General features: G+C 44.5%; 1 protein-coding gene across 4 annotated transcripts in view; it reads right to left on the bottom strand.

Moving 5' to 3' along the window:
• The window catches only part of MVB12B (multivesicular body subunit 12B), a 63,390-nt gene that overhangs the window by 30,721 nt on the left and 20,470 nt on the right, over window positions 1–12,199 (bottom strand). For all 4 annotated transcript variants that reach the window (XM_058159494.1, XM_058159490.1, XM_058159492.1 and 1 more), the window contains one exon: window positions 5,083–5,180. In XM_058159494.1, coding sequence (XP_058015477.1) covers window positions 5,083–5,180 — 98 coding nt within the window. The remainder of the gene's footprint in view (window positions 1–5,082; window positions 5,181–12,199) is intronic.

The following is a 12,199-nucleotide window of genomic DNA, read 5'->3' on the forward strand; positions in this document are numbered from 1 at the left end:
GTTGACTTTGTATACAATATACAAATGGATGAAGACTATTGCTTAACAGTGTAAGCCGCCCTGAGTCTTCGGAGAAGGGCGGGATATAAATTCAAATTAAAAAAAAATGCCTGCGAGAAAACAACCAAGCTCAGAGAGCACCAAGAACCCCACATCTTCTACCTGCTCCTAATCTTGGGCACTGAGAAGCCCAAAACACATGACCCACATAAATTAAGGATGTCACCATACACCATACCTATCAAGTTTGATGACTGGCCAAGCACATGGCAGAGAAATAGCTCTGGAGATCAGATACAAGCAACAGCTTGCTTATCTGATGAAATCCAACATTGGCTACTGTTTTATTATGCAAGATTCTACAAGGGCTTCTACAAATACAAACCTGAAGATGCTAGATTCTCCCTCACCTGAATATTGGTAACAGAGGTGGACAGAAGTTTCCGTAACGCTTCCCTCCATTTCTGAGTACACTTACACACCTAAGCTCCCTTCTTGAATTACTGAACGATCCCAACCAACCAAAGAGCCCAGGTGTCTTTTTAAAGATGATCCAGCATTGGGAAGGAAGGGTGATTCTTGGTATAATTAACCATTTTTGAACCGCGCTGGAATTTGCACTGGACAGAAATGAAGGAAAGAACTGAGCCAACGGGAAGAAAAAGATGAATTGGGACAGGCTTTGCCAAAACCTCCCGCAACAAAACAAAGGAGAGTTTGAACTTGCGTACGATTTGTCCTCAAAGCCTTTTGTGGAGAGATGAAACATCTCGTGCAACCCAAACATTTGAAGCCAAAGCATTTTTTTTTCTTCCTTCCTCCTCCTTTTGTTTTGGGGTTTTGGAAGCAAAACCGACTTTTCTCCCTCCGGGAGCCATTAACATATTGTCTTGGAACGCGCTGTTTATTAACTTCACCCCCCCCACCCCACAACCCAAAGCTGCCAAGGTATTAAAAAGCTCGTCCATTTAGTCTGAGACTCTTGATGGAGTATCTGCACTCCTCAAACTGACATGCCTATATGAAGAGTAAAGTCTGGGATTTAGCAGCGCAACAATGCAAGACCTACTGAAGTAAATAGGGCAGGGAAAAGTAAGCTTAAAGATATAGGGGTCAATGACCGAATCCCATTATTTTACTCGTGTTTAATTTGAAAGTGGCTGAATTGATAAACGCACAAGGATATGCCGAGGAAATTTAGATACGTCCTACTGATATCAAAGGGAAGGAAATACCCAATGTCTAAATTTGTGCCCATTGAAATGAACTGGAAAGTCATTGATTTAACTCTCGATAAATCTTGTTGATTATGTGGCGTGCTTATAAATGAATATTAAAAGCGTGTTACGATTTTCTCCATCCCTCATTTAATAATAAACAGGAACGGACAGAAGACAATTCTGTCTCCCACCATCTTCACAAATAAGGAAACTATTCTGCTCTCTTTCAACCAGCACATCTGATTTTTTTATTTGCACTTTCAATGTGAATAACATTCTTTTAAAAAAAAACACCTCTGATTATTATTATTTTTTTAAAAAAAGACTATTAAACAAAGAAAGATCGTTCTAATATTCTTGAATGAGGAGAAAGATCCACAGAATTTAAATATTTAGACCACACTGATAAGATTCTAGAAGGGGTGAAGTTTAGAGATGAACATTAAAGAGATCTCCAACTTGGAACTAAGGAGAAATGTCCTGACAGAGAGAATAATTTATCAGTGGAATGGCTTGTCTCTAGAAGTTGTGGGTGCTCCATCACTGAAGGTTTTTAGAAAAAGGCTAGACAGCCATTTTTCCAGAACGGTAAAGGACTCCTGCCTTGGACAGAGGTTGGACTAGAAGATCTCCAACATCCCTTCCAGCACTATGGTATTCCAGTCTTGGACCAGAGGTTGGGTTGTACTAGACCTTCAAGGTCCCTTCCAGCTCTATGATTCTATGACCCATGTTCTAATCCAAAGGGTGAAGTTTGCTCCATCTTACAAATTCAATTCATCATCCAAAATCAAACCATCTTTATTCTTCTTATGCTACCAGAACTTGTGACTGAGTCTGTTTTACTCTCACCTAATCACACCCTAACCCAGTCAGTGGGGCTGGAAGCACACAATCGCACGTTCCCCCCATCAAAAATTACTATTTTAGAAGATAGAAGAATTCTCTAACTAACAGAGCTATCGATGGGAATTCTAAGTCTTGATGTGGGTAATGAAAGAAGTGATATGTAGGGACAATTGATCTAGGATCATGGCATGTAAAACCACTGGGCAATGGGAAAATTTCAGTTAATTCACCGTATGACTTTATTTGTTTAAAGCTGCTATGGCTGCCTATCTTATATCCAACAATCCTAGAAAGTTCGCAAGGAAGCAAACAACAACAACAACCCAGCAATTAAAAAAAAGGGCTGTGGTGGCTCAGGCTGTAAGATAGCCTGTTATTAAAACACAGCTGCCTGCAATTACTGCAGGTTCTAGTCCCACCAGGCCCAAGGTTGACTCAGCCTTCCATCCTTTATAAGGTAGGTAAAATGAGGACCCAGATTGTTGGGGGGGCCAATAAGTTGACTTTGTAAATATACAAATAGAATGAGACTATTGCCTTACACACTGTAAGCCGCCCTGAATCTTCGGAGAAGGGCGGGATATAAATGTAAAAAAAAATAATAATAATAATAAAAAAGGCATAAGCAACAATTAATTCAATAAATATAAAGCATGTTTCCAAAATCTCCAGATGTGTCTGCTTAAAACACCAACACAAGGACAAGATGGCCTTTATAAATAAGGGCGAGGAAAAAAAGCTATTTAATCCTTGAAAGGGGAGGAAAAAACACATTTCTACTTGCATTTATTATCGTACCTTGACACAATCATGGGAAACCTCAAAAGACAAGAGATGGTTTTTAAAACAAAACCAAACCCTGAGGAATATAAATATGTATTTTTTTTTAAAAAGTATTTTAAGTTTAAGTTGATTAATCTAACCAATTACACTGGATGAAAGGGCCAGCTCTGTCCCGTCCTGTTACCAGGGCAAAATTTAGGGGGCGGGCGTTTCTCTTGCGAAGGAAATAAAGATGCTATAGATACCAGGTTCGTTTTAATAATACATGCTGCGCGCTGCGCCCGCCATCTGCAAAAATGGAAAGCGGAAACACACAGAGGCATCTCGACACCTCGGTGCTGCAGCTTATTGTTCCTTAAGTGACGGAAGGTTTAATCAAGAAAACAGGCCATCCATCAAATGAAACCAGGCAGACTGTTTGGGCCTGACAGAACGGCACATGGCTTTATACGGTGGGAAAACCTCGCCACCTGTTAGCCACTAACCTTTTACACAAGGATCCGAGAGACAAGCTTTGTCCCCTCTTCCCCTTCCTTCTCCCCGATGAGATTCTCCTTTATTTCAGTACCATCCCCTGTTATTGGCAGGGACAGACGGCGGAGAATGATAGCCGTTTTATGTACCGCCGTCAACGATTTATGCCTCCTTCAAGTGACTTATTCCTCCTTCCTGACTTCCGTTATTAGAAATAATCTCCTCCTCTTTCCTTGCAGCAGCCTGTTCTCCTTCTGTGCTTTAGGGATGCTATCAAGAGTAAGAGTCGGTAAGGGACCTTGGAGGTCTTCTAGTCCAACCCCTTCCTTGGGTCCTGGGGTAAAAATCGTTCCTGCCCTGTGTTCTTCTTCTTCTTCTTGGACCTTCTCTCTGGTTGCTCTTGTAGTTCTGACCTGTTGTGGTCCATCAACAGCCTACAGAGCTGGCAACGGAGTCGGACAGTGATGAGGCTGAGGTGAGGCCAGGGCCATCGGGAAGTGAGGTGCGGACTCCAGAGCCTGATAGTAGTGAGGCAGAGGAACAGGAGGAGCCTGTTCCTAATGCACGCATGAGAAGAGCTGCCAGAAGGAAACAGCAGCTCAAGCAGAGAGGTCAACTCGGGAGTAGGGCCAAGAGATGATTGGCCCCTCCCATAAGGCTTAAAACAGATCAGCAACAGCGTTTGGGCTCTTTGCTGGAAAACAACGCTGGTAGCTGTGTCTTCTGCTTCGTCTTCTGCTTCGTCTATGTCTTGCCTTTATTTTTGTGACTTCTGAACGTTTGCCAAGAAAGGCCTTTAGCAGTTTGCCTAATTGGACCAAGGTTTGTGATAGGACTGAGGAATTTGTGTTGGGAGGAATTTGTTTTGAGTTGAACGACGCTGGGAATGAAGTAATTCTCAGCTGTTCGAATAAAGTTTGGTTTTTTTTCACGGACTGAGTTTCTTACTTGGGCCTGGGTCACAACATGACCTTCTGACTCAATGCCACCCTTCAGAAGAAGTCATGAAAGGTGTGGATTGAGGAGTTCTTTCTCATGAACTTGGATTCATCAGGTTAGAAGATTACTAGATCCTCCTGAGAACCTTGTCCTGTCCCATTGTCAAGAATCCAGTCTGAGGATGGACTGTTGTTGAGAAGGACTACTTGACTGACCACCAAACATGAAGCCTCAGAAGCACCACATCTGTTTACAGTGTGGCTGTGCCATCTTTCTCCCAATGCCTACAAAATTGTGACAGGTAAGTCAGTCCTTGGCTTACAACCATTTGTTTAGGGACCGTTCAAAGTTACGACGGCACGGGAAAAAGTGACTCATGTCCGTTTTCCACCCTGACGACGGCTGCATCATCTCCATAGTCATGTGATCAAAACCCAGAGGCTTGGCAACTGGCATGTACTAATGACGGTTGAAACATCATGCGATTCAATCCCCTTTGTGAACTTCTGACAAGCAAAGTCCGCTGGGTTCACTTAACAACCACGTTAACTAACTGAACGACTGAAAGTGATTCGCTGAACAACTGCGGCAAGGTCGTAAAATGGGGCCAAAGCTCCCGGAACGGCTGTCTTGCTTAGCAACGGAAACCTTGTGGTCGTTAAATTCAGGTCTACCTGTAATCGCCTAAACCAAACATCATGTAGTTTTAACAAATTGAGCTAGGGTTCTAAAGGATTATCAGTTCTTCCTGGCCACGTAGAAAAAGGAGCTATGTAGAAAAAAAATCACTTATTAAGCAAGGAGATCTGCCACTTACCTGAAATGGCATATAAATTGGAGTGCTGATATTCAAAATCTGGTCGAGTGCTGTGCCCCTTTCCTCGGAAACTGGCGGGCAGCGTCAAGGATATGTGTCTAAAGAGAAGAGACAAAAAGGCATATTTGAATTTCAAGAGCAACAACCCAAATTAAGGAGGCAGGGATGCTCCTGGAGATGGGTTTCGACGGATCGTCTTGCCTAGCTGGATGACCTTGGGCCAGTCACTCTCTTTCTGCCCTAGGAAGGAAGCAATGGCTAACCAAAATGTGGCCAAGAAAACTGCAGGGGTTTGTCCAGGCAGCACCCGAGAATCGGACACCAGCGAATGGAAGAAGAAGAAAAAAAAACAGTGGCAAAGTTGGGTTATCAAGAACTTAACTAGAAGATGACGACTTGACCATAATAGAACCAGTCTGGTCTAGTGGTTGGCACCAGACTAGAAAGTGGGAGACTGGGAGTTCTAGTCCTGCCTTAGGCACGAATGCTAGCTGGGTGATTTGGAGCCAATCACCAGGAGAGGGTGAGTTCTACTCCTGTCTTAGGTAGGAAAGCTGGCTGGGTGACGGTGAGTTCTAGTCCCACTTTAGGCATGAGAGCTGGAGGGGTGTCTTTGGGACAATCACCAGGAGATGGTGAGTTCTAGTCCTGTCTTGGGTACGAAAGCTGGCTGGATGACGATGAGTTCTAGTCCCACTTTAGGCATGAGAGCTGGCTGGGTGACTTCACCAAGAGATGGTGAATTCTAGTCCTGTCTGAGGCATGAAAGTTGGCTGGGTGTCTTTGGGCCAATCACCAGGAGATGGTGAGTTCTAGTCCTGTCTTGGGTATGAAAGCTGGCTGGGTGACAATGAGTTCTAGTCCCACTTTAGGCATGAGAGCCAGCTGGGTGACTTTGGGCCAGTCCCCCTCTCTCAGCCCAACCTACCTCACAGAGTTGTTGTCTGTTCCTCACAGAGTTGGGAAAAATAAGAGGAGGAAGGTGTGTCGGATATGTTTGCCACCTTAAGTTATTTGTAAAAATAATAATAAAGGCGAGACACAAACAAACAATCTTAAATCTGCCCTAATTGCTGGCATAAATTGACTTTATATCAAATACAAACATCAGCCAGATATGGATTCTAAACTTATTATTGCTGCCAGCCAAAACCACAACTATATTTCCTGCTGGTGTATATATATATACATACATACATACATATACATATACATACATATTTGTTTTCTGAGGTTTTCGCGGGTGTTTGTATGTAGGTCTTTGGTTATTCGGGTTTTCTCCCCGCGTAAAATTGGAAGTGTCTTGGCGACGTTTCGACGAAGTCTCATTCGTCATCTTCAGGCTTCAGCTTCGTGCTTCCCAGAAGATGGCGAATAAGACTTCGTCGAAACGTCGCCAAGACACTTCCAATTTTACGCGGGAGAAAATTTTACGCGGGAGAAAACCCGAATAACCAAAGACCTACATACATACATATACATACACACACACACACACACATATATATATTTAAAAAGCCACATTTTATAATCATTTTAAACTATAAACAGGGAACTTCCCTCCCCCCTCTTGTACATGTACATAAATGTGCCACTCAGAAATCCCAAACAACCTAATTTATTGGGAGGCAAAAGATTAATATAACCCCCAAGTTCCTTGAACGCACACTGTTAAACACCAACAGCTTGGCAGCATATGGCAAATCAATTACTACTTTCAATTTTGAAACTTACGTTCACACATCGCATTTTTTTTTTAAAAATGAATAAATAACAGCCCCTGAACAAAAGTGGAGAAGAGGGAAGAGAGAAAGAAATGGCGAGCAAGAGGGAAGAACAATTGGAAAACAATAACGGAGCTCAGATAAACGGAGGCTGCTAGAATTTGGAATATAATTAATCATCATTTCAAGCTGCAGGGAGCCCTATTGACAGAGGCAGTGCATTTGAATATGTAATTAGGGTGACGGTCTTCATCAAATTATATATATATATATACATATATATATATATATATATATATATATATATATATATATATATATATATATATATATATATATATATATATATATATATATATATACATATGCAGGTTTTGGCATGTTCGGGTCTTTTCCCGTGTAAGACTGGAAGTATTTAGGCAACATTTCGATGAGATCTCACTCATCATCTTCAGGCTTTGGGCTTTGTTCTTATGTGAGCAAAGATATATATGGCATCATTTCAGAGGTCAATCCTGCTCAAGTCTATGTGCGCTGAGGTCCAAGCTGGGGAAAAGTAAACGAAGTCTCGCGTGGATGAGAGTCAACGTAACACAGCAAAATCTTGATTTGACAGACTACTCGGGCAGGAATGTCTGTTAAATCTGAAAACGAAATCATTGGCCTGATTTAACAGCCAAGCAAAATTCTTTTGAATTTTTGCCCCCCCAGCTTTTTGTTATATTAGGTCCTTTAAAATCTTCTGGACTCTCTGCTCCCAATTGCTGGTTTTCTATTATTATTAGTATTTATTTATTTTTATTTATTTATTTTATTTATTTATTTATTTGTTTGTTTATTTATTTATTTATTTATTTATTTATTTATTATTTAAATTTATATACCGCCCTATCTCCCGAAAGGACTCAGGGCGGTTTACAGGCATATAAAACATCAGTATACAAAATTAAAATAATCTTTAAAAAACTTATTCCAGTGCCCTATCATTTAAAATAGAAATATAAATATTAAAATCAATTTAAAACCCCTATAAAATTTAAAATCTAAGCCAGTCCTGCACAGATGAATAAATGTGTCTTGAGCTCGCGACGGAAGGTTCGAAGGTCCGGAAGTTGACGGAGTCCTGGGGGGAGCTCGTTCCAGAGGGCGGGAGCCCCCACAGAGAAGGCCCTTCCCCTGGGCGTCGCCAGACGACACTGCCTAGCTGACGGCACCCTGAGGAGTCCCTCTCTGTGAGAGCGCACGGGTCGGTGAGAGGTATCTGGTCGCAGTAGGCGGTCCCGTAGATAACCCGGCCCTATGCCATGGAGCGCTTTAAAGGTGGTCACCAAAACCTTGAAGCGCACCCGGAAGGCCACAGGTAGCCAGTGCAGCCTGCGCAGGATGGGTGTTATACGGGAGCCACGAGGGGCTCCATCTATCACCCGCAGCCGCATTCTGGACTAACTGTAGCCTCCGGATGCCCTTCAAGGGAGCCCCATGTAGAGGCGTTGCAGTAATCCAGGCGAGGCGTCACGAGGCGTGGTGACCGTGCATAGGGCCTCCCGGTCCAGAAAGGCGCAACTGGCGCACCAGGCGAACCTGGTAGAACGCTCTCCTGGAGCGGCCGTCAAATGATCTTCTAGAGACAGCCGTTCATCCAGGAGGACGCTAAGTTGCGCACCCTCTCCATCGGGGCCAGTGCCTCGCCACCGACGGCCAGCCGCGGATTTAGCTGACTGTACCGGGATGCCGGCATCCACAGCCACTCTGTCTTGGAGGATTGAGCTTGAGCCTGTTTCTCCCCATCCAGACCCGTCGGCCTCCAGACACCGGGACAGCACTTGATAGCCGTTGGGGTGGTCCGGTGTGAAAATACAGCTGGGTGTCATCCGCATACAGCTGGTACTTCACACCGAAACCACTGATGATCTCACCCAGCGGCTTCATGTAGATGTTAAACAGAAGGGGCGAGAGAATCGATCCCTGCGGCACACCACAAGTGAGGCGCCTCGGAGCCGACCTCTGCCCCCCTGTCAACACCGACTGCGACGGTCGGAGAGATAGGAGGAGAACCACCGATAAACGGTGCCCCCCCCTCCCAATCCCCCCAACCGGCGCAGCAGGATACCATGGTCGATGGTATCGAAAGCCGCTGAGAGGTCTAATAGGACCAGGGCAGAGGAACAACCCCTATCCCTGGCCCTCCAGAGATCATCCACCAACGCGACCAAAGCCGGCTCCGTGCTGTAACCGGGCCGGAAACCGGACTGGAGCAGGTCTAGATAGACAGTTTCATCCAGGTGCAAGAAAACTGATATGCCACCATACTCTCTACAACCTTCGCGCGGCGGGTTGGAGACCGGACGATAATTACCTAAAACAGCGGGTCAGGAAGGCTTCTTGAGGAGGGCCTCACCACCGCCTCTTTCAAGGCGGCCGGAAAGACACCCTCCACCAAATGTCTGTTAAATCTGAAAACGAAATCATTGGCCTGATTTAACAGCCAAGCAAAATTCTTTTGAATTTTTGCCCCCCCAGCTTTTTGTTATATTAGGTCCTTTAAAATCTTCTGGACTCTCTGCTCCCAATTGCTGGTTTTCTATTATTATTAGTAGTAGTAACAGTGGTAACAGTAGTTGTAAACTATTAGTAACACTGATTCTATTATTATTAGTATTTATTTATTTTTATTTATTTATTATTTAAATTTATATACCGCCCTATCTCCCAAAAGGACTCAGGGCGGTTTACAGGCATATAAAACATCAGTATACAAAATTAAAATAATCTTTAAAAAACTTATTCCAGTGCCCTATCATTTAAAATAGAAATATAAATATTAAAATCAATTTAAAACCCCTATAAAATTTAAAATCTAAGCCAGTCCTGCACAGATGAATAAATGTGTCTTGAGCTCGCGACGGAAGGTTCGAAGGTCCGGAAGTTGACGGAGTCCTGGGGGGAGCTCGTTCCAGAGGGCGGGAGCCCCCACAGAGAAGGCCCTTCCCCTGGGCGTCGCCAGACGACACTGCCTAGCTGACGGCACCCTGAGGAGTCCCTCTCTGTGAGAGCGCACGGGTCGGTGAGAGGTATCTGGTCGCAGTAGGCGGTCCCGTAGATAACCCGGCCCTATGCCATGGAGCGCTTTAAAGGTGGTCACCAAAACCTTGAAGCGCACCCGGAAGGCCACAGGTAGCCAGTGCAGCCTGCGCAGGATAGGTGTTATCGGGAGCCACGAGGGCTCCATCTATCACCAGCGCAGCCGCATTCTGGACTAACTGTAGCCTCCGGATGCCCTTCAAGGGAGCCCCATGTAGAGAGCGTTGCAGTAATCCAGGCGAGGCGTCACGAGGCGTGGTGACCGTGCATAGGGCCTCCCGGTCCAGAAAGGCGCAACTGGCGCACCAGGCGAACCTGGTAGAACGCTCTCCTGGAGCGGCCGTCAAATGATCTTCTAGAGACAGCCGTTCATCCAGGAGGACGCTAAGTTGCGCACCCTCTCCATCGGGGCCAGTGACTCGCCACCGATGGTCAGCCGCGGATTTAGCTGACTGTACCGGGATGCCGGCATCCACAGCCACTCTGTCTTGGAGGATTGAGCTTGAGCCTGTTTCTCCCCATCCAGACCCGTCGGCCTCCAGACACCGGGACAGCACTTCGATAGCCGTTGGGGTGGTCCGGTGTAGAAAGTACAGCTGGGTGTCATCCGCATACAGCTGGTACTTCACACGAAACCACTGATGATCTCACCCAGCGGCTTCATGTAGATGTTAAACAGAAGGCGAGAGAATCGACCCTGCGGCACCCCACAAGTGAGGCGCCTGGGCCGACCTCTGCCCCTGTCAACACCGACTGCGACCGGTCGGAGAGATAGGAGGAGAACCACCGATAAACGGTGCCTCCCACTCCCAACCCCCCCAACCGGCGCAGCAGGATACCATGGTCGATGGTATCGAAAGCCGCTGAGAGGTCTAATAGGACCAGGGCAGAGGAACAACCCCTATCCCTGGCCCTCCAGAGATCATCCACCAACGCGACCAAAGCCGTCTCCGTGCTGTAACCGGGCCGGAAACCGGACTGGAGCAGGTCTAGATAGACAGTTTCATCCAGGTGCAAGAAACTGATATGCCACCATACTCTCTACAACCTTCGCGCGGCGGGTTGGAGACCGGACGATAATTACCTAAAACAGCCGGGTCCAGGGAAGGCTTCTTGAGGAGGGGCCTCACCACCGCCTCTTTCAAGGCGGCCGGAAAGACACCCTCCACCAAAGAGGCGCTCGTAATCGCCTGGAGCCAGCCTCGTGTCACCTCCTGCGTGGCCAGCACCAACCAGGAGGGGCACGGGTCCAGTAAACATGTGGTGGCATTCAGCCTCCCCAACAACCTGTCCATGTCCTCGGGAGCGACAGGGTCAAACTCATCCCATACAATGTCACCAAGACCACCCTCAGCCGTCTCACCCGTATCACCGCAATCTTGGTCCAAACCATCCCGTAGTTAGTAGTACTAACAGTGGTAACAGTAGTTGTAAACTATTAGTAACACTGTTTAAAAAGTTTCCATCACCTAGGGGAACTCTCTCTGTCATTGGTCTATCTTTAGACATGTGATTTGTGACACGTGAAATTATGTGATTTGTTAGTAGGATTCTACTTTTATCCTGCCTTTTATTTCTATTTCTTTTGATTGATTGATTGATAGATAGATAGGCAGACAGACAAACAGACAGATAGACAGATGATGGATACAGATGGATAGAAGAATGGAGAAATTTATTTATTACTATAAGTCTATTTTTATTCTGCCTTTTATTTATATTTGTATTTAAAAAGAGAGAGAGAGAGAGAAAGAGAGAGAGAGATGGATGTTGGATGGATACAGATGGATAGAAGAATGGAGAAAGTTATTTATTACTATGATTCTATTTTTATTCTGCCTTTTATTTATATTTGTATTTAAAAAGAGAGAGAGAGAGAAAGAGAGAAAGAGAGAGAGAGATGGATGTTGGATGGATACAGATGGATAGAAGAATGGAGAAATTTATTTATTACTATGAGTCTATTTTTATTCTGCCTTTTATTTATATTTGTATTTAAAAAAAGAGAGAGAGATGATGGATACAGATGGACAGAAGAATGGAGAAATTTATTTATTACTATGATTCTATTTTTATTCTGTCTTTTATTTGTATTTAAAAAAAGAGAGAGAGATGATGGATACAGATGGATAGAAGAATGGAGAAATTTATTTATTACTATGATTCTATTTTTATTCTGCCTTTTATTTATATTTGTATTTGGATGGATGGATAGATAAATAAATAAACATGAATGACAGATTGATACAGATGGATAGAATGGAGAAAATAATATAGATAGATAAATAGACAGGCAGACATAACCAATAAAC

The sequence above is a fragment of the Ahaetulla prasina genome, chromosome 16 (assembly GCF_028640845.1).
Source record: "Ahaetulla prasina isolate Xishuangbanna chromosome 16, ASM2864084v1, whole genome shotgun sequence".
NCBI classification, from domain to species: Eukaryota; Metazoa; Chordata; class Lepidosauria; order Squamata; family Colubridae; genus Ahaetulla; species Ahaetulla prasina.